This window comes from Anomaloglossus baeobatrachus, chromosome 8 (genome assembly GCF_048569485.1).
Source record: "Anomaloglossus baeobatrachus isolate aAnoBae1 chromosome 8, aAnoBae1.hap1, whole genome shotgun sequence".
NCBI classification, from domain to species: Eukaryota; Metazoa; Chordata; class Amphibia; order Anura; family Aromobatidae; genus Anomaloglossus; species Anomaloglossus baeobatrachus.
The window spans coordinates 123,611,552-123,638,827 of NC_134360.1; the positions used below are offsets into that span (position 1 = coordinate 123,611,552).

The 27,276-nt window shown below is 47.5% G+C and overlaps 1 protein-coding gene across 1 annotated transcript in view; it reads right to left on the reverse strand.

The window, feature by feature from the left end:
- Positions 1–22,895, reverse strand: part of HSD17B7 (hydroxysteroid 17-beta dehydrogenase 7) — a 110,449-nt gene extending 87,554 nt beyond the window's left edge. The window contains exons 1-4 of the mRNA XM_075321979.1: positions 22,472–22,895; positions 19,692–19,895; positions 13,865–13,957; positions 2,438–2,552 (exon numbers count right to left, since the gene is read on the reverse strand). Of these exons, the coding sequence (XP_075178094.1) occupies positions 2,438–2,552; positions 13,865–13,957; positions 19,692–19,895; positions 22,472–22,506 (447 nt within the window). The 5' untranslated portion in view covers positions 22,507–22,895. The remainder of the gene's footprint in view (positions 1–2,437; positions 2,553–13,864; positions 13,958–19,691; positions 19,896–22,471) is intronic.
- Between the last annotated feature and the right edge of the window lie 4,381 nt (positions 22,896–27,276).

The window sequence follows — 27,276 nt, forward strand, 5'->3', positions numbered from 1 at the left end:
TCTTGTGGGTCTATACATGTTGTTCATGACCATCAGTTTTGTTGGTCGTTCCTGTATATCACCCCCTCTAGTCATTGGTCACAGCCACAATGTTATTGTCTTACTCAACATGTGCTGATGTTGAGGTTTGTGTATTTTTGCATATTTTTTTCCTGTTATATTCTCAGTAATTGGAACCCTCTGATACATGTATATTACAAACATATAGTCATGATATGTACACACTGCAGACAAAGCTCAATGTTATTCTTACAATATTCCTATCTCCGAAGTCTATATAGGTAGACACAGCCTTATTGTATAGACCAGTGATGGCGAACCTATGGCACGCGTGCCAGCCAGGGCACTCAGAGCCCTTTCTGCCGGCACGCGAGCTGTCGCCTCATCCTGCAGCTTTGAACTGCTGGCGCGGTGGTGCCGGCAGATCAAAGTTGTGTTGAAGCGGAGGGACATTTCTCCTCGCTCTGACACTCCTCCTCTCCTAGGCCACAGGTCTATTGCCTAGGAGACGGAGGAGCGTCAGTAAGTGGTGCCGGCATAATGATGTCATCTGGCTGCGCGGGGAACTGAGGACCCAGCGGCGCGCAGTGGGTGCTGGAAGGTGAATTGTTGTGTTTTGTTTTTTTTGTTTTTTTTTTAACTTGTGTGCGGCTGTGCCAAGGTGGGATGTGGGGGCCAGTGCCAGAATGGTGGAAATATGCATGCCAGGATGGAGGAAACAAATATGACAGCATGGGAAAACTTGCATGCCAGGATGGGGAAACATGCATGCCAGGATGGAGGAAACATGCATGCTAGGATGGGGAAAACATACATGCCAGGATGGGGGAAAACATACAAGCCAGGATGGAGGAACATGTCAGGATGGGAAATATTTACCAGGATGGTGGACCATGTTGGGATAGGGAACATTTACCAGGAAGAGGAACATGCCAGGAAGGGGGACATTTACCAGGATGGGGGAACATGCCAGGAATGGGGTACACTTAACAGGATGAGGAATATTTACCAGGGAGGAGAATATGCTGGGATGGGGGAACATTTACCAGGATGGGGACAAATATACCGGAATGTAGGAAATATATATCAGGATGTGGGACATGTTTACCAGGAAGTGGCCCAGGAAGGGGGACATAACTACACAATGAAGGGGGAGGGGAGCAACTCGTACGTCTTTATGGGATTTCAAGATGTTCAGACTTTGAAATGTAGATGTGGATTACAGGGTGACATCTGACTGCATTCCATGCTAAAATCTGTCTAATTTGCTGCAATTTTTTCCAGAAAAATCAATCCTACTGCGGTGTCTGGAAAGGGCAATGGGAGTGGCTGAGGTTCAATGTGTGGCAAGCATGCATGAGCATGATGCTCCCTGCTGAAGAGAAGACTGGAAAGGTAAGACTAAAATCAATTATTTACATAATAGGATTGGTTGGCACTTCGGGAAAAAAATTGGGTTTAGGCCTATAGTTTGGGCACTCGGCCTGTAAAAGGTTCGCAATGACTGGTATAGACATTATGTGTGCAGTTTAGATATGTACACACTAAATGTATTCACAGCAAATGTGGGAAATGATGATTCTTGTAATATGTGTATAGCAGAGCTGTGTCTGCCTTGTACAGACAGCAGAGCTGTGTGGTTGTGATATATCTACAACAAAGGTACAAATACATGTAGAAGTATAGCACAACAGAACTCTGAAGTGTACACCGGAGAAATACATTTGTAATATATGCTTAGAAATTCATGTAATGAGAACACAGCTGTGATTACAGAGTACTCAGAACAACATTGCAAACACAGCTCCAGACAGTGCACACAGGTGGCTGTATTACTGCCACTACCTTGTTGCTGGCTCCTATTAGTTTTGATACACGCGTTAAGGGAAGGTTTTTTACCTTCTAGAACCTAGAAACTCTTGTAGAAGCTCTTGATCCCCTATTTGCTCCATAAGGCAGCATGTCCTTCACACTAGTGTTACCGGAGTCTACATAGGATGGAAAACTACTGGGCACCAACAAAGCTTGCTCGGAATATTTCTGCTATGTATTAGAATCGATCTTTCCTGGTAGTAACTAGAATCTTTCATCCTGCTCAATCTATGCTTAGCTAGGTTTCATCTTTACAGTACAAAGCCACAAGGCTTAGCACAGACCTGTACATTGTGGAGAATAATTGTTTTGTTCAGGTCTAACTTTCAGTGTGCGCCATTCTTACACTTCTCCTCAAAAAGCAGCAAAATAAAATCACTAGTAATAAAATTATGTAAGCGATTCTAAATTATCCGTAAATTGGGCATTTACTTTCTAAAGCTAGTTATGTCCCAAAGTAGAAGGACTATGAGACTACATATATATATATATATATATATATATATATATATATATATATATATATATATATATATATATATATATATATATATATATGTGTTACCATGATAAAATGGCCAAACACATTGGTCTCGAAAACTTCCTGCAAGCCATCTTCAGTAACACTGTCCTCCTGGGTCAGCAGTCCTTCTCCTGTTGCAAACATGCTGATGGCTTTCCTGTATTGAAACAGAAGACAAAAGACAAGTTCACAGACGAAGCTTCATCTGGGGAAACAGCTCTCTAATTTCATGCAATTGTTTCCACAATTAAGAGAAATGGTAACAGCGAGAGCAAAAGTCAACACACAAATCCATTATAACCAAATGTAACCCAACATCAGGTACAAATATTACATAACTGATAAATAAATGATAACCCAGATCAGATACCCACACTTTGCACTGACGAGGATCACCCCAAAACACCGTGTCTGCAAATTGGGATTCTGATCTGGCAATAAATCCTAAGTCTTATGAAAAGGCTTGTTTAAAAAGCCACTTATGACTTTTAGGATTGCTACTTCCAATAGGTGGCGCTAGAGTTTGTCTCCTTCCTCACTGGAGGAACAATTTGAATAACTGATAAATGTGATACCATGATACAGCTGAAACCGGAAGTTTAGATACACTATCTAAAAAGACACATCTGCAGGTTTTTCTCACTATCTGACATGAAATCCATATAAACCTTTCCTGTTTTAAGTCAATTAAGAACCAAAATTATTTAGATTTTGCCAAATACCAGAATAATGAGAGAGAGAATGTTTTAAGGCATTTTTATTACTTTCTGCAAAGTCAAATGTTTACATACACTGACTACAATGCCTTTAAATAATATGTGGCAGCTCAATATACAGAAAGCCATATTAGTGGTTCCAGTACATATAGTCATTTAGACCTACAAAAATTATACTGAAACGCATGATATAAAAACAATAATTTATATTATTGAAGAAGTTTTTGTTAAAATTAAGATAACAAGAAACAAGAAAGAAAGAACTGGAGAAAAATACACAGTGAAAATAGTAGCCCTGAATGGGTCACCTGTAGGATAGTTGCAAGTATATGATAAATAAATAATCGGTACATGAAATGCTGGTAAGGGTATTGGTGGGGGAAATCGTATACGGAACCGGGTATGAAATCACCAGGAAAATAATTCAGTCTAAATAATTTACATATATAAAGTGACAAGTGCTAATTAAATAAATAAATAAATACTGAATTTATTAGATATAACAATAAACCTGTACTATTACATAGAAAATATCTCCACACACAGAGGTTATTAAATGGTTAAAATCCTTGCAAAAACAGAATATAAGATGGTCAGGAAGTTGATAACATGTTCAGTGTAAATTCTATCATTTAATATTATAAATATATAATAAATACCAAATTAAAGTGCCCTGTGCACTGTGCTTATAGATAATTTACTTGGTGTAAATCACATGTAAATATTGCACTAAATAGAATAGTAAGAGTACAATACACTGAACATATTACATCTAGATATTAGAAAGACCACATATCATGAACACCCATAGGATAATGGTGTAGCAGACACCTATGGCATAAGTGAATACATAACATAACCTAAATTGTGCAATTACACAGCTTCCCTGCGGTCCTTGGTATGTAGTTGCACAATTTAGATTATGTTATGTAAAAAAAGGGGATAAGATTCCAAAAGTCACAACGTTTTAGTGAAGCTTTGAGTTGATCCAAACTTCTGTGACTTTTCAAAGCACTGGATAAACACTTGGATGAATCCAACACTGGGAAATTTAGTTTGGTTTGGGGAACAGAAATGAAGCAGAAACATCCAGTGTTTGGGAGGATTTGGAGAGCTTCTGCTCAGGTTCTGCTCCAAAAAACTACAAAAAAAATTCACTGTAAACATAGCTTACATGAGGAAAATGGAATTATCTGCCCCTAAATTAAAGTGCTTATATCACAAAACTGGCGTAAAACACTTTGAATACTCACAAAACAATTGTGGTACACAGAGTTGTGCAAAAATTTAGCGACTTTTCGTGTTTTCACAACAATTACAAGCAGCTCCACCAAAATAGGAGGAGCTGGGGATGAGCCAGGATAAGATGGGGCATGACTACACCCTCCCGTCACATTCATGACAAAATCGGCATTTCATAAGCCAGAAGTCTTAGGGTATGTGCGCACTAGGCGTTTTTGCCACGTTTTTAGCGGCGTTTTTTACCGCGTTTTTGTGCTGAAAACGCAGTGACATTGCTTCCCCAGCAATGTCAATGGGTTTTCATAAGTGCTGTCCGCACACAGCGTTTTTTTTTAGCTGCGTTTTTGTGGTGACCACAAAAACGCAGCATGTCAATTATTTCTGCGTTTTCCACTGCGTTTTTCACTCATTGAATTCAATGAGATGTTAAAAACGCAATGAAAGAAGGGAATTTTGTTACTTACCGTAAATTCCTTTTCTTCTAGCTCCAATTGGGAGACCCAGACGATTGGGTGTATAGCTACTGCCTCCGGAGGCCACACAAAGTATTACACTAAAAAGTGTAAGGCCCCTCCCCTTCTGGCTATACACCCCCCGTGGGATCACGGGCTGCTCAGTTTTAGTGCTAAAGCAAGAAGGAGGAAAGCCAATAACTGGTTTAAACAATTTCAATCCGAAGTAACATCGGAGAACTGAAACCGTTCAACATGAACAACATGTGTACCCGAAAAAACCAAAAATCCCGAAGGAAACAGGGCGGGTGCTGGGTCTCCCAATTGGAGCTAGAAGAAAAGGAATTTACGGTAAGTAACAAAATTCCCTTCTTCTTCGGCGCTCCATTGGGAGACCCAGACGATTGGGACGTCCAAAAGCAGTCCCTGGGTGGGTAAAATAATACCTCAAGTTAGAGCTGCAAAACAGCCCTCCCCTACGAGGAGGCAACTGCCGCCTGCAGGACTCTTCTACCTAGGCTGGCGTCCGCCGAAGCGTAGGTATGCACCTGATAATGTTTGGTGAAAGTGTGCAGGCTCGACCAGGTAGCCGCCTGGCACACCTGTTGAGCCGTAGCCTGGTGTCGTAATGCCCAGGACGCACCCACGGCTCTGGTAGAATGGGCCTTCAGCCCTGATGGAACCGGAAGCCCAGCAGAACGGTAGGCTTCAAGAATTGGTTCCTTGATCCATTGAGCCAGGGTGGATTTGGAAGCCTGCGACCCTTTGCGCTTACCAGCGACAAGGACAAAGAGTGCATCCGAGCGGCGCAGGGGCGCCGTGCGGGAGATGTAGATTCTGAGTGCTCTCACCAGATCTAACAAATGCAAATCCTTCTCATACCGATGAACTGGATGAGGACAAAAGGAAGGTAAGGAGATATCCTGATTGAGATGAAAAGAGGATACCACCTTAGGGAGAAATTCCTGAATCGGGCGCAGCACTACCTTGTCCTGGTGAAACACCAGGAAGGGAGCTTTGGATGACAGCGCTGCTAGCTCACTCTCCGAAGAGACGTGACCGCTACCAGAAAGGCCACTTTCTGTGAGAGTCGAGAAAGTGACACCTCCTTCAGAGGCTCGAAGGGCGGCTTCTGGAGAGCAACCAGTACCCTGTTCAGATCCCATGGATCTAACGGCCGTTTGTACGGAGGGACGATGTGACAAACCCCCTGCAGGAACGTGCGTACCTGAGGAAGTCGTGCTAGACGCTTCTGAAAAAATACTGATAGCGCTGAGACTTGTCCTTTAAGGGAGCCGAGCGCTAAGCCTTTTTCCAAACCAGATTGCAGGAAGGAAAGAAAAGTAGGCAATGCAAATGGCCAGGGGGACACTCCCTGTGCAGAGCACCAGGATAAGAAAATCTTCCACGTTCTGTGATAGATCTTAGCAGACGTGGGCTTCCTAGCCTGTCTCATGGTGGCCACGACCCCTTGAGATAATCCTGAAGACGCTAGGATCCAGGACTCAATGGCCACACAGTCAGGTTCAGGGCCGCAGAATTCAGATGGAAAAACGGCCCTTGTGACAGTAAGTCTGGCCGGTCTGGTAGCGCCCACGGTTGGCCGACCGTGAGATGCCACAGATCCGGGTACCACGATCTCCTCGGCCAGTCTGGGGCGACGAGTAAGACGCGGCGGCAATCGGACCTGATCTTGCGTAGCACTCTGGGCAAGAGTGCCAGAGGGGGAAACACATAGGGAAGCTGGAACTGCGACCAATCTTGCACCAAGGCGTCTGCCGCCAGAGCTCTTTGATCGCGAGACCTCGCCATGAAGGTCGGGACCTTGTTGTTGTGCAGAGACGCCATTAGGTCGACGTCCGGCACTCCCCAGCGGCGGCAGATTTCCTGAAACACGTCCGGGTGAAGGGACCATTCCCCTGCGTCCATGCCCTGGCGACGGAGGAAGTCTGCTTCCCAGTTTTCTACGCCGGGGATGTGAACTGCGGATATGGTGGAGGCCGTGGCTTCCACCCACATCAGAATCCGCCGGACTTCCTGGAAGGCTTGCCGACTGCGTGTCCCACCTTGGTGGTTGATGTATGCCACCGCTGTGGAGTTGTCCGACTGAATTCGGATCTGCTTCCCTTCCAGCCAGTGCTGGAAGGCTTGTAGGGCAAGATACACTGCCCTGATTTCCAGAACATTGATCTGAAGGGTGGACTCCTGATGAGTCCACGTACCTTGAGCCCTGTGGTGGAGAAAAACTGCTCCCCACCCTGACAGGCTCGCGTCTGTCGTGACCACCGCCCAGGATGGGGGTAGGAAGGACCTTCCTTGTGATAATGAGGTGGGAAGAAGCCACCACTGAAGAGAGTCCTTGGCCGTCTGGGAAAGGGAGACTTTCCTGTCCAAGGACGTCGACTTCCTGTCCCATTGGCGGAGAATGTCCCATTGAAGTGGGCGCAGATAAAACTGCGCAAACGGAACTGCCTCCATTGCTGCCACCATCTTCCCTAGGAAGTGCATGAGGCGTCTTAAGGGGTGCGACTGGCCTTGAAGGAGAGACTGCACCCCTGTCTGTAGTGACCGCTGCTTGTCCAGCGGAAGCTTCACTACCGCTGAGAGAGTATGAAACTCCATGCCAAGATATGTTAGTGATTGGGTCGGAGACAGGTTTGACTTTGAAAAGTTGATGATCCACCCGAAGGTCTGGAGAGTCTCCAGCGCAACGTTCAGGCTGTGTTGGCATGCTCCTTGAGAGGGTGCCTTGACAAGTAGATCGTCCAAGTAAGGGATCACCGAGTGTCCCTGAGAGTGCAAGACTGCTACCACTGCTGCCATGACCTTGGTGAAAACCCGTGGGGCTGTCGCCAGACCAAATGGCAGGGCTACGAACTGAAGATGGTCGTCCCCTATCACGAAGCGTAGAAAACGCTGGTGCTCTGGAGCAATCGGCACGTGGAGGTAAGCATCTTTGATGTCTATTGATGCTAGAAAATCTCCTTGAGACATCGAGGAAATGACGGAGCGGAGGGATTCCATCCGGAACCGCCTGATTTTCACGTGCTTGTTGAGCAGTTTTAGGTCCAGAACAGGACGGAAAGAGCCGTCCTTTTTTGGTACCACAAACAGATTGGAGTAAAAACCTTGACCTTGTTCCTGAGGAGGAACAGGGATCACCACTCCTTCTGCCCTTAGGGAGCACACCGCCTGCAGAAGAGCATCGGCTCGGTCGGGAGGTGGGGACGTTCTGAAGAATCGAGGCGGAGGACGAGAACTGAACTCTATCCTGTACCCGTGAGACAAAACGTCTCTCACCCACCGGTCCTTGACCTGTGACAGCCAAATGTCGCCAAAGCGGGAGAGCCTGCCACCGACCGAGGATGCGGAGAGAGGAGGCTGAAAGTCATGTGGCAGCCGCCTTGGAAGCGGTTCCTCCGGCTGCTTTCTTTGGGCGTGAGTGAGCCCGCCAGGAATCTGAACTCCTCTGCTCTTTCTGAGTCCTTTTGGACGAGGAGAATTGGGCCCTGCCCGAGCCACGAAAGGACCGAAACCTCGACTGTCCCCTCCTCTGTTGGGGTTTGCTTGATCTGGGCTGGGGTAAGGAAGAGTCCTTACCCTTGGACTGTTTAATGATTTCAGCCAATTGCTCACCAAACAGTCTGTCTCCAAATAATGGCAAACTGGTTAAGCATTTTTTGGACGCAGAATCTGCTTTCCATTCTTTCAACCACAAGGCTCTGCGTAAAACGACAGAGTTGGCAGACGCCATAGATGTACGGCTCGTAGAGTCCAGGACAGCATTTATAGCGTAAGTCGCAAACGCAGACATTTGCGAGGTTAAGGACGCCACCTGCGGCACTGATGGACGTATGACAGAGTCCACCTGCGCCAGACCAGCTGAAATAGCTTGGAGTGCCCACACTGCTGCGAATGCTGGAGCAAACGACGCGCCAATAGCTTCATAGACAGATTTCAACCAAAGGTCCATCTGCCTGTCAGTGTCATCTTTAAGTGAAGCCCCATCTTCCACTGCAACTATGGATCTAGCCGCAAGCCTGGAGATTGGGGGGTCCACCTTTGGACACTGGGTCCAGCGTTTGACCACGTCAGGGGGAAAAGGATAACGTGTATCCTTAAGACGCTTGGAAAAACGCTTATCTGGATAAGCATGATGTTTCTGGACTGCTTCTCTGAAGTCAGAGTGGTCTAGAAAAGTACTCAATTTACGCTTGGGATATCTGAAATGGAATTTCTCTTGCTGTGCAGCTGCCTCCTCCGCTGGAGGGGCTGGGGGAGAAATATCCAACAGTCTATTGATGGCCGCTATAAGGTCATTCACCATGGCGTCACCATCAGGAGTATCCAGATTGAGAGCGGTCTCAGGATTAGACTCCTGATCATCTACCTCTGTCTCATCATACAGAGAATCCTCTCGCTGAGACCCTGACCAGCGTGATGACGCCGAGGGTCTCTCCCAGCGAGCTCGCTTAGGCTGCCTGGGACTGTCGTCCGAGTCAGAGCCTTCAGCCTGTGATGCGTGGGACCCCCTTGGAGCACGGATTAGTTCCAACTGAGGGGGACCGGGGAACAGTGAATCAACAGTGCCCATGGTCTGAGCGACCGGCCTGGACTGCAAAGATTCTAGAATTTTTGTCATAGTCACAGACATTTTATCAGCAAAAACTGCAAACTCTGTCCCCGTCACCAGGGCAGGATTCACAGGCATCTCTGCCTGGGCCACTACTAGCATAGACTCCGGCTGACGAAGTGGCACAGGGACCGAACATTGCACACAATGGGGGTCAGAGGAACCTGCCGGTAGATCAGCCCCACATGCGGTACAAGCAGCATATTAAGCCTGTGCCTTGGCACCCTTGCTTTTTGCGGATGACATGCTGTCGTCTCCTCAGAGCAATATAGGGTATAAAGCCAAGAAGCGACCGTACAGTGCAATATATATAGGTACAGACAAAAGTACACTAAACAACACTGTGGCACTAGTGGGGTCAGCACCTAGGTGCTGCTTACCGCCCGCTTAAAAGCGGGTGTGTGGTCGCCAGAATCCCCTGTCTGGATCTCCCAGGGCTATGTCCGTTCTCCAGCTCAGACTGCATGCAGGAATGGCTGCCGGCGTCCTGTGAAGAGGGGCGGGCCGTGGGCGTGCTGCAGACAAAGAGCGGGAAACTGGCGTCCCACTGTGCCCAGTGAGAGGGCTGGAGTATGTAAATACGACTCCAGCCCTTCGGCGCTGATCATTATACAGCGTCTCGCCCCTTCCCTGACTGACAGGGTTGGGGGCGGGAACGAAACGGAACTAGGCCGCAAACGCCGGGGACTAGATTTATAAGCGCTGCCGTCGTAAAAGCACGGTCAGCGCGAAGCCCCCGGCGCACCACAAGTCACAGCCGCGCCGCAGCCTCTAGGGGCGGCCGGCGCGGTAGTTCCCCACAAATAAACTCACTGCAGCTAAGCTGCAGTGAGTATAGCCCAAGCGCGCAGCGCTACTGTCCCCGGCGCACTAGCACACCCAGCAACGCTGGAGTGTGTCTGTGCCTGTCTGCACGGGGACACAGAGTACCTGAATGTTGCAGGGCCATGTCCCTGACGGTACCCAGCTCCGTATCCAGCAGGTTCTCCGGGTCTGTGGATGGAGCCCGGCCTCAGAGCCTGGAGGCCGGTAAGATCCCACTTCACCAGAGCCCTTCAGGGGGATGGGGAAGGAAAACAGCATGTGGGCTCCAGCCTCCGTACCCGCAATGGGTACCTCAACCTTAACAAACACCGCCGACAAAAGTGGGGTGAGAAGGGAGCATGCTGGGGGCCCTAGTATGGGCCCTCTTTTCTTCCATCCGACATAGTCAGCAGCTACTGCTGACTAAACAGTGGAGCTATGCGTGGATGTCTGACCTCCTTCGCACAAAGCTTGAAAACTGAGCAGCCCGTGATCCCACGGGGGGTGTATAGCCAGAAGGGGAGGGGCCTTACACTTTTTAGTGTAATACTTTGTGTGGCCTCCGGAGGCAGTAGCTATACACCCAATCATCTGGGTCTCCCAATGGAGCGCCGAAGAAAACGCATATAGCCGCGTTTCTATGACTAAAAACGCAGCTATAAACGCAAGGGGTGGGTACTACAGTGACGTGTACAGGAAAAGGATTCCTTCTGTTGGTAAACACAGAAGCAGGAATCCTCCCGGTACCGTCACCGCTGCTTCCACCTCCCGTCCTGTGCATGTCAGCTCCGTGCGGCGCCATGTCTGGGCGGGAGGTGGAGGCAGCGGCGAAAACCAAAGTGAACAGTAGAAAAAAAAAAAAATGTCATATATACTCACCTGTCTGCAGGGTCCCGGTGCCATGCCCGCTCCCAGCCCCTGTCTCGGTAGCGCCGCTCTGGCTGTGTGCAGTCTCCCCGGGACAGGACCTTGCTTGCAGGACCTGGCGGTGATTCACCTGATGCAGTCACCTGACGCATCAGCTGATCGTAGTCTCGCCGGCTTTTTCGCGCCCGGCCGGCTATCAGCTGATCCTGCCGTCAGGGGACTTCATCAGCTGATTACCGGCAGCTCCTGCAGCGATCGGACGGGATCAGACTCCTGTCCAATCGATCGCTCCAGGAGCTGCCGGTAATCAGCACAGCACATAAGTGAGTATTATTTTTTTTTTTCTACTGATGCATCTGCTGATTGTATAAACGGCTTTTATACAATCAGCTGATGTATGATGTGATTCAGGCACTTGATCCTGACACATCATCTGATCGCTTTGCCTTCCAGCAAACCGATCAGATGATATTGGATCCGGATTGGACGGCGCGGGACCCTGACCCAGGATTACTGCGGAGGGGGGTTCTTTATTTCAATAAAGATGGAGTCACTAATTGTGTTGTGTTTTATTTCTAATAAAAATATTTTTCTGTGTGTTGTTTTTTTTTATCATTACTAGAAATTCATGGTGGCCATGTCTAATATTGGCGTGACACAATGAATTTCGGGCTTAGGGCTAGCTGATACAGCTAGCCCTAACTCCATTATTACCTAGCTAGCCACCCGGCTTCAGGGCAGCTGGAAGAGTTGGATACAGCGCCAGAAGATGGCGCTTCTATGAAAGCGCCATTTTCTGGGGTGGCTGCGGACTGCAATTCGCAGTGGGGGTGCCCAGAAATCTTGGGCACCCTGCACTGTGGATTCCAATCCCCAGCTGCCTAGTTGTACCCGGCTGGACTCAAAAATTAGGCGAAGCCCACGTCATTTTTTTTTTTTTTAATTATTTCATGAAATTCATGAAATAATTAAAAAAAAAAAGGGCTTCTCTATATTTTTGGTTCCCAGCCGGGTACAAATAGGCAGCTGGGGGTTGGGGGCAGCCCATACCTGCCTGCTGTACCTGGCTAGCATACAAAAATATGGCGAAGCCCATGTCATTTTTTTTTCTTTTTGGGCAAAAAACTGCATACAGTCCTGGATGGAGGATGCTGAGCCTTGTAGTTCTGCAGCTGCTGTCTGCTCTCCTGCATACAATGAACATTTTGAAGAAGGAAATGACAGACCTTTTTTTTTTTCATCAACAATCTTTAATGGCATTGTGCACTGATTAAAAACGCAGCAAAAAACGCACCAAATCGCGGCAAAAACGCATGCGTTTTTGCCGCGTTTTTTAGCCGCGGGTGCATTTTTTGAGACAAAAACGCACATAAAAACGCAGCGTGAAAAAAACGCCTAGTGCGCACATACCCTAAAGGCCGCTTTACACACAACGACAACGCTAACGAGATGTCGTTGGGGTCACGGAATTCGTGACGCACATTCGGCCTCGTTAGCGACGTCGTTGCGTGTGAAACGCACGAACGACCGCTAACGATCAAAATTACTTACCTTATCATTGATGCGTCGTTGAATTCCCAATTATCGTTGCTGTTGTAGGACGCAGGTTGTTCGTCGTTCCTGTGGCAGCACACATCGCTATGTGTGACACCGCAGGAACGAGGAACAGCACCGTACCTGCGGCCGCCGGCAATGAGGAAGGAAGGAGGTGGGTGGGATGCTCCGCCTGCTCATCTCCGCCCCTCCACTTCTATTGGGCGGCCACTTAGTGACGTCGCTGTGATGCCGAACGAACCGCCCCCTTAGAAAGGAGGTGGTTCGCCGGCCACAGCGACATCGCTAGGCAGGTACTTACCTACGTGTGACCGTTCTTAGCGATGTTGTGCGCCACGGGCAGCGATTTGCCCGTGACGCACAACCGACGGAGGCGGGTACATTCACCAGCGACATCGCTAGCGATGTCGCTGTGTGTAAAGTGCCCTTTACTCCAGTGCCCATATGGAGTAACATTTCTGGCAAAGCGCAAAAACACAAGTCACCAATAAAACATGCTGCATATCATTCTTACATGCCCCTCATTACAACTAAAGTACAAGATGCTACTCTTAATGAATCAGAGACTAAAGGGCGCTTTACACGCAGCGACATCGCTAGAGATGTCGCTCGTGAAAGCACCCACCCCCATCGTTTGTGCGTCACGGGCAAATCGCTGCCTGTGGATTACAAAATCGATAGTACCCGTCACACATACTTACCTTCCTAACTAGGTCGCTGTGGCTGGCGAACAGCCTCTTTTCTAAGTGGGCGGTTAGTGCGGCGTCACAGCGATGTCACACGGCAGGCGTCCAATAGAAGCGGAAGGGCGGAGAGCAGCCGCATGAAAGTCATGCCCACCAAGTTGTCGGAAGACGCAGGTACGGTGTTATTCGTCGTCCCTGGGGTGTCACACGTAGCGCTGTGTGCTGCTTCAGGAACGACGAACAACCTGCGTCCAAAAGCAGCAACGATATTTTGGAAATGGACAACGTGTCAACAATCAACGATTTGGTAAGTATTTTGCATAGTTAGCGGTCGTTCGTATGGGTCATATGCAACGACGTCGCTAATGAGGCCGGATGTGTGTCACGAATTCCGTGACCCCAACGACATCTCGTTAGCGATGTCGTTGCGTGTAATGGGGCCTTTAGTATATAATACAGCAGCCAAAAATATGCACCCTATATAATCAAAGTAAAATAATACCAGATTACATTACCTGGAAAAAAGACCTTTAACAAAGGCTTTGTGGTTTATTTGAGGATTTGGCATTATTCCAGCATTTAGATACAGATAGTCGATCTGTTTATACCTGAAGGTAAAACAAACAGAAAAATGTAGAACCGTTTAAGACAAAATGTATGAATGTATGTAACTACAAGTTACTTATGTATCAATGTGATCCGGCTGACTGGCATAAGATTTGTGGTACGAAGCCTCGTACTCGGCTTCATAGGTCAATCCGGGGCAGTGGCAGACCCGGAATTTTTCACACGCAGAGACCTCACTAAGTTAATAACGTTACCGTGCATGAAACATTGTGGGACTGCCGCTGACCGGGAGTGACTATGGCCACCCAAACTGAGAACAAGTCTCCATACGTTGGAGGACAGATTCAGGGGATCATCGTGGGACCACTATACAATGAATTATGCTGGAGCTTTATCGGTTATTTTTTTTTTTTAAATAAATTGTTGAAAGAGGTATAGTGTGGGGGAGTCTTAATTCATATAAAACTATTTTTCCCTGTGTGTGTTTTTTTTTTACCTTACACTTAGTAGGTTAGTAATGAGGGTATCTGATAGACCCTCTGCATTACTAAACCTTGGGCTTAATGTCAGCTGACAATTCAAAGGTGACATTAACCCCATAAACCATTATCTCAATTGCCACAACACCAGGGCAATCAGGAAGAGCCGTGGCAAAGCAACAGAATTGGCTACTCTAATGTGATGTGCAAGTTCTGGGGTGGTATTTTTAGGCTAGGCGGGGCCAAATAACTATCAATAATAAAGGGGACCACACACTTTTTTTTTTTTTTAAATTATTTATCTATTAAATTAAACCAGCCTAAAAACACCCTTTAGTGCCACATGAAAGGCACTAAAGGGTGGAAGTGTAAAACCCTGCCTATATGCCTGCTGTGATCTTAGCTCTCCGTCCTACATCACCTCTCCCTCAACTGCACTACCTGGTCTCATATGAGACTCGATGATGTAAAACAGCCAGTCAATCGCAATAATACCAGAAGCTAACATGGCTACAGCATTACCTTGATTGGCAGGCAATCCCCGCATGTTGGTTGAAAAGCAGCAGTGTAACATGCAGGGCAGGACTGCAGCACCCCCATAGATGGCTGAGTACCAAGCTTGCCCGAGCACATTGATGCTCGGTCAAGTAATTAGCAGTACAGAGCACACTCGCTCATTACTATCTATAATGAGACAGGTGCACACATGTCTGGCCAGACAGCGTCCAGAGTAACTATGGTAACAGCTGACGTTGAGTCGCTGTATACGTCCATCAACCATGATGATGGGATGGAGGCAGTGGAGTTTTTTCCTCCGTACCACCAAGCTTGATGTTCAACTGGTGGACCTCCTCTTATTACTTAGATTTATTCTCACGCATAATTTTTTCTTATTTAAGGACCGTTTCTATCTCCAAGAGAGAGGAGTTGCGATGGGGGCGTCTTGTGCGCCCTCATACGCAAACCTCTTTCTTGGGCATTGGGAACGGTCCATTATTTTTCCGGATTCGGAGTTTGGCGCAGTCCACATGTGGCTGCGCTTTATTGACGATATTTTTTTAATTTGGCAGGGGGAGGTCCATCAGTTGAATATGTTTATGCAGCGACTCAACGCCAACACTAAAAATATCAAACTTACTTTTACCACCAGCACTGAAAAAAAAAATCGAGTTTTTGGACGTCTCAATCACCAGGAGTATTGATGGTTCTCTGTGCACCGACATTTTTCGCAAGACAATTGCAACCAACTCACTACTGAGCGCTAGATCGTCCCATCCTTTTCAGGTAATAAACTCTATTCCCACTGGGCAGTTTTTAAGGGCACGTAGAATCTGTTCGAGTGATGCCTTGTTTGAAAAACAATCTAACAACCTAAGGAAGTGGTTTGGGGCTAGACATTATTCACATGACATTATTCAAAAGGGCTATGAAAGGGCTAAAGGATCAGTACGTGATGAACTGCTCATAACAAAACCTAAAGTCAGTGATAACACCATCCGACTGATTACCCCCCATCACGCACAATGGCGTGAAATGTCAGCGATAATTTTCAAATATTGGCCCATCTTGCTGGCTGATCCTAATCTGGCCTCCATCCTCACTTCTAGACCTGGTATTACTCCTAGGAGGTCTAGAACTTTGAGGGACTTGGTCGTGAGGAGCCATTATACACCTAGGATAAATACCAACTTCTTGACATGCAGCGGCCCCAGATTGGGGTCTGCTTCATGTGGTGACTGTGGTGCTTGTCCACAAATGGACCGTGCATCTGAATTTTGGAACTCCTCACGATCAAGGACATATCGCATTATGCAATTCATTAATTGTCGTTCTTCCAATGTTGTATACTGGGCCATATGCCCATGTGGCCTAATCTATGTCGGTCTCACCACCCGTGAGCTGAGGGTGCGTATCTTGGAGCATGTCCGCGATATTAAAAATGCGGCCAAGCTCCAAAAACCCGAAGAAATTTCTCTACTTAAAAACATACCCAAACATTTTAGAGAAAAACACGGGTGCAACTGGAGACACCTTAAATTGCGTGGTATAGATAGGGTAAATCTAGGTATGCGAGGAGGTGACACGAAAAATAATCTGCATAAGGCCCGTTTCACACGTCAGTGAAAAACAGTGACGTTTTTCACTGGCGTGTAAAACACGCACATGTCCCTGCGTGTGCCGTGAATCACGGCACACGTGGGTTGTCTAAGTGCAATCCGGGCTCCGTTATCCGTGGCCCGTGATTGCACTTAGAAATCAACTCACCTGCGCCCGCTCCCGCTGTCCATGGTGCTGATCGCTCCCGCGACGCAGCATCCGGCCGGCGGTGACCCCCGCAGCAGCTGCTTCCGGGTCGGCTGTGTCGCGCATAATGAATATGCGCGACAGTAATCAGCCGGCTTAGAAGCAGCAGGGAGGACGGGCTGCAGAGGACATCGCTGGAGCCGGGTGAGTTAAAATGTTTATTATTTTAAATGCACGTTTTTTTCTGGCACGTGTTTCACGGACCACACCACTGCGTGGTCCGTGGAACATCAGTGATGCCAGAAAAAAATGGACATGTCTCCGTGCAGCAATCACGCACACACGGGTACGCTGCACGGAGACACGTGCAGTGAAAAATCACTGACGTGTGAGCAGACCCATTGATTATAATGCGTCTGTGTATGTCAGTGATTCTGGTACGTTTAAAAAAAAAGCACAAACGTACCAGAATCACTGACGTGTGAAAGGGGCCTAAAAAGGAGGCCAGATGGATCACTGTTCTAAACACCATAAAACCACAAGGTTTAAATGATGCTGTCAGCTTTAAGCCCTTCCTCTTATAGTATCTGATCCACCTTTAGTGCATATTGTTCCTAGATGGGTGCTTTTTATTATCCTGTCGCTCACTTCACTGTTTTCCCTTTAACATTATATGTGTGCAGTCTCTGTGAGTTCTGCACACATATGTTGGCAATTTGGTTGCTGATGTCTGTGTCAAGGACTGATTTTAATCTTTTTTTCACTTTCACAGATCTGGTGGTCTTTCTTTCTCCCTCTTCATCTGATCGTAATTGAGGAAGTCATATTTGGCAATACATTTGTGATGAAGGCTATTAAGAATACCTGCTATGGCTGCAAATATAATCTTTCAAGTGCTATTGATCTTCATCGTATATTTCATCCTATGTGCACATAGTTCCGATGTTATGAAACATCTTTTCTATATTGTATGCCAGGTTATACCGATTCAGCTTATGTTATTTGCCCTCACCTCTGCCCCATTTACATATGGTGCCTGCAGCTTCTAGCCTGTGCGCGCGCGGGCTCTGTGACTCCTCTCCTCCCTGCACCTAGCGACCAATTGGTATCCACAAGCTGCGCTTGCACACTATGGATTTCCTGGATGCCGACGTGCAGTGGAGGATGGGCGTCGTTGCGCCGGCGCGCGCCGCTATAGGTTGGTTAGCGGCACACGGGGGGGGGGGGGATTTAAATGCCACCAGACACACAGCCCTTACACCTCCGACGAATCCGTTGCGAAACGCGCGTCAGGTGTGGGCGGTGTGCTCTGGTGGGGCTAACACATTAGTGGGTATCTCAGTTATTGAGCTCTATTTAAACTGGGTATTTCACCCTTATCAGCGGCGATCAGTGCTCTCTGGCTGCTTGCCATGTCTATTTAACTTATAACCTGGCTCTGTATTCCTTATCAGCTGAAGCCTGCTAAGTTTCAATTTTGCCAGGGCCAGTTGGACTGCTCAAAAGGTGGCTTTACACACTGCAACATCGCAAACGACATCGCTATAACGTCACCGGTTTTTGTGACGTAATAGCGACCTCCCCAGCGACATTGCAATGTGTGAAACACATCAGCGACCTGGCCCCTGCTGTGAAGTTGCTGATCGCTACAAATCGTTCAGGACCATTCTTTGGTCCTTTGTTTCCCGCTGTGCAGTATGATCGCTAGAAAGTCTCAGCGTGTAAAGGGGACTTAAATGTGCAGGCAGCAGGAGACGCCTTCTGCGGACACTGGTAACCACGGTAAACATCGGGTAACCAAGAAGCCCTGTCCTTGGTTACCCGATATTTACCTTCGTTACCAGCCTCCGCCGCTCTCTGTCAGTGCCGGCTCCTGCACCTTGCACGTGTAGCAGAGTACACATCGGTTAATTAGCCCCATGTGTGCTGTAACTAGGAGAGCAGGGAGCCAGCGCTAAGCAGTATGCGCTGCTCCCTGCTCTCTGCACGTGTAGCTACAGCACACATCGGGTAATTAACCCGATGTGTACTGTAGCTAGGAGAGCAGGGAACCAGCGCTAAGCAGTGTGCGCTGCTCCCTGCTCTCTGCACGTGTAGCTGCGTGCGCTGGTAACCAAGGTAAATATCGGGTTGGTTACCCGATATTTACCTTAGTTACCAAGCGCAGCATCGCTTCAGTGCGTCGCTGCTGGCTGGGGGCTGGTCACTGGTGACAGCTCACCAGCAACCTGTGTAGCGATGCTCCAGCGATCCCTGCCAGGTAAGGTTGCTGGTGGGATCGCTGGAGCGTCTGACTGTGTGACCTCTCACCAGCAACCTCCTAGCAACTTACCAGCGATCCCTATCAGGTTGTATCGTTGTTGGGATCGCTGGTAAGTTGTTTAGTGTAAAGGGGCCTAAACTGTGGCTACTGTTCATAGCAGCCCTGGCTATTGTTTATTAGATGCACTATCTGGCTTCCTGTATCTTATATGGTTGCAATCATATTTACACTCCATCTGTGATGTCACTTTATAATTGTGATCTGTGATACAAACTGGCATTATAATTATCTGCTTGATAGCTTTTATTATTATCTACTAAATGACCAGTCTTTGATGTACCTTTCTTCATGAGTCATATATATGCTGTTCATTGTGGTCAGAGGCTATCCAACCCTTTGTAGACCAGTATAGAGGTCTCCATTTACCTTTCCTTGCTGTTATAGTATTTTTCTTCTATAGAGCTCTTATGTGCAATATGTAATAAGCCCCACCTACTGTCACATCACCCAATTTGCTGCTGTGTTGTTTTTAAATCACTATTTTCTGTGCATGTCCTTTGTGTCACGTTGACTAAATATTTTGTCATACTTTTTCAACAATCATGTGCATTGATGCCTTTATTGATATTCTATACAAATTATAGACTGAGTCAATTTTTTCTAGTAATGCGTGTGACTGGTACCTGATTAAACACAGACGTCTGAAACCGGCCTGAATGTAAATACTATGCTCCTATTAGGAAAAGCCTCACTCTACCTGTCATACACATCCATGCATTCCATACTCACCTTTCCTTAAGTATCTTTGCTCCTTTTAACACTGACTTCATGTTACCAACATCAACTTGCACGATGCCGACATCAGCTGACGGGTGAGAGGACAGAAGGGCAGAACGAGCAACTTCTGCTCTGGACAGATTTCGGCAGGCCAAGCACAAGCGGATCTGGTCATCCTGAGAAAGAAGCCGCTCACACAGAGCCAAACCAATGCCACTGAAATAGAGAACACACATACATGAGCACTACTGAGCCAGGAAACAGCAGCACAGATAAGACCATGATAGTCTTCTGATAGCATCATGAGGCGCTCACAAGGTCCAGTGATGAGGACTTTGCACAAGGTCCGAGATGTGCATAGCTCACATTACTGAGCACACTATTCACAGACCGCCCAGTGATGCAAGAACGGCTGCAAGACCCGCAGGAACCCGACCCCTCCGCTCATCATCATCCATGGGTGCAGTGACATATATGCTGCCACATTCTCACATCAGCACAATGTGTGAGCAGTTACAGGGCCCCATTACCAAGGGCTGAGCTGCACTGTGTAACCCTATGCGGATTCTGCCTCTGCTGAGTGGAGGATCCATGTGTTTGCTGGTCTAGCACCCTTTCTGGCTGGTATCTGCACTCACGAATGATGATGAGTGGAGGGGACGGATTCCTGCTGGTCTCGCAGGTGTTCTGGCTAGTATCTGCACCCATGGATGATGATGAGTGGAGGGGCTGCGCTCTTGCTGGTCTTGTAGCCATTCTGGCCGGTATCTGCACCCACAGATAATGATGATGAGTAGAGGGTCTAGATTCCTGCTGGTCTCGCAGGTGTTCTGGCTGGTATCTGCACCCATGGATGATGATGAGTAGAAGGTCTAGATTCCTGCTGGTCTTGCAGCTATTCTGGCTAATATCTGCACCCATGGATGATGATGAGCGGAGGGGCCGGGTTCCTGCGGCTCCTGTAGCCATTCTGGCCAGTATCTGCACACACAGATGATGATGAGTGGAGGGGCTGTGTTCCTGCTGGTCTTGCAGCCATTCTGGCCGGTAAATGCACTCATGGATGATGATGATTTTGACTCGCTGGACAAAATGTGACAAGCACAGCAGGAGCTGAGAGCACACAACAGGCAGATCTATGGGGTATTCACTCATGGAAATCATCATCTGCACAAAGTCAAATCCGCCATTTCCATCAGTTTACGTCTGAAAGGGCAAAGCCTCATAGAAGTCACCGTCTCTGGTTGATTTATCATATTAAAAAGTAGAAAATTCTCTCCAGTCACTGGACAGGGGAAAACACGAAGCAGAAACACCATAGAACACAAGATTAGAATCTATTAGATCAGAACCTGCAGAGATCTGCTGGGAGAAAGTTTTAATAAACAATTTTTTACAGATGTCTGCCAGATCCAATTTTTAACATTGGAGTCTATGGAGAATGGATCTGATAACAGATTGCTATTTAGTCATCCATTTTTTTTGCATTTGTAACTGATCCCTTTTTTTCTTACAGGATCCATTTACATGGATGATAAATAGTAATCTGTTACCGGATCCATTCTCCATAGACTCCTGTGTTAATAAACGGCTCTAGCAGAAATAATTCCCCAATGGATCTGTACAGGTTCTGTTGTAGCGGATGATTACAGGACATGTGAGCGCGGCCCAAGATTACACTGCACACACCTCAGTACACATGCGGGGCACAACAACTTCTAGTTTTCTTTTAACACGAGAGTCACTGAGCATTACAGGCACAAGCTCAGAAATGTGACCTCTTCACAGTGTGTGTGTGTATATATATATATATATATATATATATATATATATATATATATATATATATATATATATATATAGCGTATGCCGGCTCCCTGCACATGTGTACCGGGAGCGGTATACGCTGGTAACCATGATACACATCGCGTAACTATAGGAAGCGCTTCCCTTAGTTACCCGATGTGTATCATGGTTACCAGCGTACACCGGCTCCCGGTACACATGTGCAGGGAGCCGGCATACGCTGACGCCTTGCCCGCTCAGCCCCGCCCCCGGCACACGTTGCCACGCTCGGACCCGCCCCCGGCGGCCCCAGCATGGGGGATGGAGCACGATGGGGGGTGTGCAGCATGGGGGATGGAGCACGATGAGGGGTGCGCAGCATGGGGGATGGAGCACGATGAGGGGTGCGCACCTCCCCCCAAAACACACACACCGCCACACGCGCACCGCACAACACACCACACACACACTGGGAACCTCAAACACCGCCCTACACGGACACACACAGACAATGCTGCACACACACAAACACCGCGGCACACACAAATATATGCACATACCGTGCAACACACACATTGCACAAAACATACCTCCCCCTAAAACACACACACACGCACCCCACACAGACCGCGCAACACACACAGCACCACACACACACACAACGCTACAGACACACAGCGCTCCACAAACAACGCAACACACAAACAACACCGCTCTCAGACAGCCCCACACCCAGAACATTTACAGCACCCTACACAAACACTGGCAACTACACACAACAACATCTATACATATAACAAAAATCATACAGTAACTACACAATACGTAAATTCTAGAATACCCGGTGCGTTAGAATCAGGCCACCTTCTAGTATATATATATATTCAGTTATGGAGAGATTAATGGTTTGCAAAGTGTCGGGCGACTAAACCTAAATCATGTAATTGGGGATTGAGCCCCCGGCAGCCGGTGCACGAAGCCTGCGCTCACACAGCCTGCAGCCTCACCTGTTAGCCCCGGTGACCACCACGACCTTCCTCATCACTGCGCCGCCTCGTACACAGCTGACAGGAACGGACACTACACAGCCTGCAGTAGGCGGGGCTAAGCGGCACGAGGGCGGGGTCAGCCTACAGAAGCATCACAGGCCCGCCCCTCACATATCACAGCCCCGCCCACCACAGACCGAGCCATCATTGTCCCGCCTATCACAGGCCGAGCCATCACAGCCCCTCCATTCACAGATGTGACTGACCATCACAGGCTCGCCCCTCACGTCCTTTTCCAATCACAGCCCTGCCCATCACAGACCGAGCCCATTATTGCCGTCTATTCAGAGGCCGGGGCTATCACTGCCCCGCCCAGCATAGGACGAGCCATACGGCCACTTGCGAGTGATGGGGAGGACGGCAGCAGGCGAGACCGCGGCGATAGCGCTCGAGCGTGTGAGGAGAGAATCACACGATGGGCGGGGCTAAGAATAGCAGCAGCCTATGAGCGATGTTATCTCATGGTCAGGTGTCAGCCCACTCTCACGGGCGGCGCTTTGAATTCTCTGGAGGTCGCCGTCACCGGTGGGCGGCTGTGAGCGGTGGGCTGGGCCCGATACCGGAAGGATGGGGAGGACGTGTAGAAATCCGGAGTGCTGCTTAGTGATAGGCAGTCCGGCTCTTTTTGATGAGCCGGCTCATTCGGCTCACCAAAAAGAATCGGCTCTTTCGGCTCAAAAAACGGCTCTTTTTTTAAAAAAAACCCTCTGCTCCACCTTGTGATGATACAGAACCTCCCCTGTACATTGGGAACCTCATTCTACACCCTTGTATGTATCTAGTGAAGCAGTAAAAACAGTTTTTAGCATTATTGTTTCTGTTTCCTCAGATTGTCAGCTCTTCTGGACAGAGCCCTCGCTCCTCTTTTATGTGGTGTTTTTTGTACATGTCCTTTCTACATTAGTCAGTGCTCTGATATGTGTCGCTCCTACAAAAGATTATAATTCCTGAAAATAAAGGCGAGTTGCAATTGCTGTGCTGCCTGTCACTATATGTGCAACACACACACACTGTACATACTGAACACAAAGGACACACATACACTGTACACACATACTGTACACACACACTGTACACACACTGTACATACACACATTGTACACACATACTGAACACAAAGGACACACATGCATACACACATTGTACACACACACTGTACATACACACATTGTACACACATACTGAACACAAAGGACACACATGCATACACACATTGTACACACATACTGAACACAAAGGACACACATGCATACACACATTGTACACACACACTATACATACACACATTGTACACACATACTGAACACAAAGGACACACATGCATACACACATTGTACACACATACTGAACACAAAGGACACACATGCATACACACATTGTACACACACACTGTACATACACACATTGTACACACATACTGAACACAAAGGACACACATGCATACACACATTGTACACACATACATACACACATTGTACACACATACACACATTGTACACACACACTGTACATACTGAACACAAAGGACACACATACATACACACATTGTACACACACACTGTACGCACACCAACATATGGAAGCATAGGATACTGAATAGCAAAATCAGTTTATTTCAACACAACCTGGAACAGAAATGTTTAAATGCTAACATAGCATGAGTCCAACTTCTGCTGGTGGTGCACAGCACTACAAGTCCCAGCAAGTGGAACACAATATGGCAATGCAACACTAGTTACATACCAACTTTTTTAACAGTTAAGTGACAATAAATGTCATTGAGGTAGTATTGCACATAAAACAAATGTATAGAGGTTGTCCTGACTAACATTGATGGCCTGGCCTTACTATAGGTAATCAATGTGTGATGGCTGGAGGGCGGATGTGCGGTATCTAGCCGCTGTCACTACATACAAGACGGAGCACCTTCATAACGGCAAATCTGGCCAACATTAAGAACAGCTGATCATCCGAGGTGTCGAGGTGTACAGCAATCACACATTGATCAACTAAAGCAGAGGTGAGGAACTCCAGGTCTGGAGGGTGCAGGTCATGTGTTCAGGATTTCCTTATGGTACTGTCACACTGGTGGAGGATCGCCTCTGAACATGCCTGTAGTCCAGGCGAGGCAGGGGGCTATACTTTGTATGGCTCCCATCGTGTGTCAGAACACTATTGCTGCGTCACACGCGGCAATGTGTTCAGATCGCCTGCTCCTCATCGCCAGGTTTCCCAGCAGTGCTAGGCAACCTCCGAATTCAGGAGATGAGCGGTGGCAGCGGGAAATTGCCCTGTCACACGAGGCGACACACTGGCGATGTCATTGTAACTTGACCATGCCTACTAAGTTGCAGCATCGCCAGTGATACCTCCCTGTCTGACGGGGTCTTTAGTATTGCACACTTGATAATTGAATCATCTACACTGTGTGTGGCACTCAAGACCTGAAGTTTCCCATCTCTGAATTAAAGTAAGGGCCCTGTCACACATGTCAATGTGGTGGGCAACGTCGCTGATGACCGTGTGACCCCGCCCAACGCATCAACGTCACGGGTGAGATGTCATATGTGACGATCTCACCTGCGACTTCTCCTGCAATGTCGCTGTGTGATGCCATAGCATCACACCAGTGTCTCCAGGAGCTATAGTGCAGCTCCTGAAGTCGCTGGTGTGAAGGTGTCACATGCAGCGATGTCGCTAGATTGCAGTTGCGTGGTTTTCGGTCCGGACCGAAAACTTCGCGACTGCGACCAGCGAGAAATTGTGGGGCGATTTTGCCGGGTCACACGTGGCGATGCACTCACGATATCGCCACAGTGACATCGCTGTGGCGATATCGTGAGTCACATTAAGCTGCGGGGAAACCAGGAGAGGTAAGCACAGATTTATTTTTTAATGAGTACACGCTCGCCAGAGGATTATGGGGGAGGAGGGGGGTGCATTATAGTCTATGGTGAGTTGTGAGGCTGCATTATGCTATGTGGACGGCTGTGAGGCTGCATTATACTATATGGAGGGCTGTGAGGCAGTATTATACTATATGGAGGATAATGGGGGTGCATTATTATAATTGGATGACTATGGGGGACTATGGGATGCATTATAATATATAAATGACTATGAGGGTACATTGTGATATATGGAGGAATATGGGGATGCGTTATAATAATTGGATGACTATGGTGGTGGGAGGGGAACACCATATATACCAGGATAAGGGACATATATACACGGGGCCCATACATATGATCTGACCAACATGTGTGCGCGCGGAGTGTGACAGGTGGGGGAGTGCCCAGGTCTACATTTCACACTGTGGCTCACCAGACTCTAGTTACGCCACTGATAATTAGGAAGCGATACAAAAAAAAGTGTTTTATAGATGTGTGCAGATGTCAGATCTATTTACATCTAAAAATACCAGGATTTGTTAACAGAAATAGAAAAAAAAAGTCTTAACTGCGAGAATTGTGACACCACAACACCACAGACACATGCTAATAGAGGCTAATGAATATGTTTTATGTCGTCACCAAACTAGTAAAAAAATATCAATTGTGGTCACAAAAAAAATACACACACATGCACACACACATACACACACACACATACACACACACATACACACACACACACACACACACACAGACACACACACACACACAGACACACACACACATGCACACACACATACACACACACACATACACACACACATACACACACACACACACAGACACTCACACACAGACACACACACAGACACACACACACACACAGACACACACACAGACACACACACACATGCACACACACACACACACACACACACACACACACACAGCAGCTTCCACTAAACATTGAAGGAATGGAGACATGGCTTATTTTCAATGATTTTCTCTTTTTTATGCCAGAAAGAAAACCTTACAGGGTTAAATGAACATGTCAGCGGTCATCTGTGCTGTGCACACACTGGACACTAACTCTATACAATGATTGAAGCTGTATACACTTCTTTACATATGTTTGGTCTAAAATGCTATTACCCAGCAACTGGTCAGGTCTTTACTGTAGTGGTCCTGAACCCTGACTAATACCTAGAGAAGATGATCATTGTTATCAGCAAACAAGCTGAGCCCCTCTCCTCCTAACATTACCATATGTGCCAGTCGAGGTCAGAAAACTTAACCCTAGCACATCATTCCCTGGTACTCAATTGTGCCCACTGAACTAAGGAAGAACCACTATGTGTGTATAGCTTTAAGTGTCAGCTCCTGCCCAGAGCTTGTGTTTACTTTACTCTTCTCCTTATCTCCTGCTTCCCCCTGAAGCAGAGAAAAAAAAAAAAAAAGCTGCTCTTTATGGCTCGTTCCCTTTGATGATTCGGCTCATATCGTTCACTTCAAAGAGCCGGCTCAAAGAATCGGCTCCTTCGCGAACGACACATCACTAGTGCTGCTGCTCCGGACAGGAAACCGAGAGGACAGTGCGCCCGCCAGTGTCTCCAGTACATGTGGATGTTTTCCCGGTGTTGGGCACAGAGAGGGGTCACTGCCAGCTGTGTGTGATACATGGCTCCATTACTGCTCCCGAAACTGTATGGGAGAGACCAGATTCAAGTTAGTCTGCAGTTAGACGTTAGCTATTAGATATTCATTCATCTATGGTGCACCAACTGTTTTAAAACCAACTGATCATAACGAAGCTGAAGTTGGTTTCTTATTCGTCAGTTTCTTATTCGGCAATTTAGTTTTTTTAGTTTT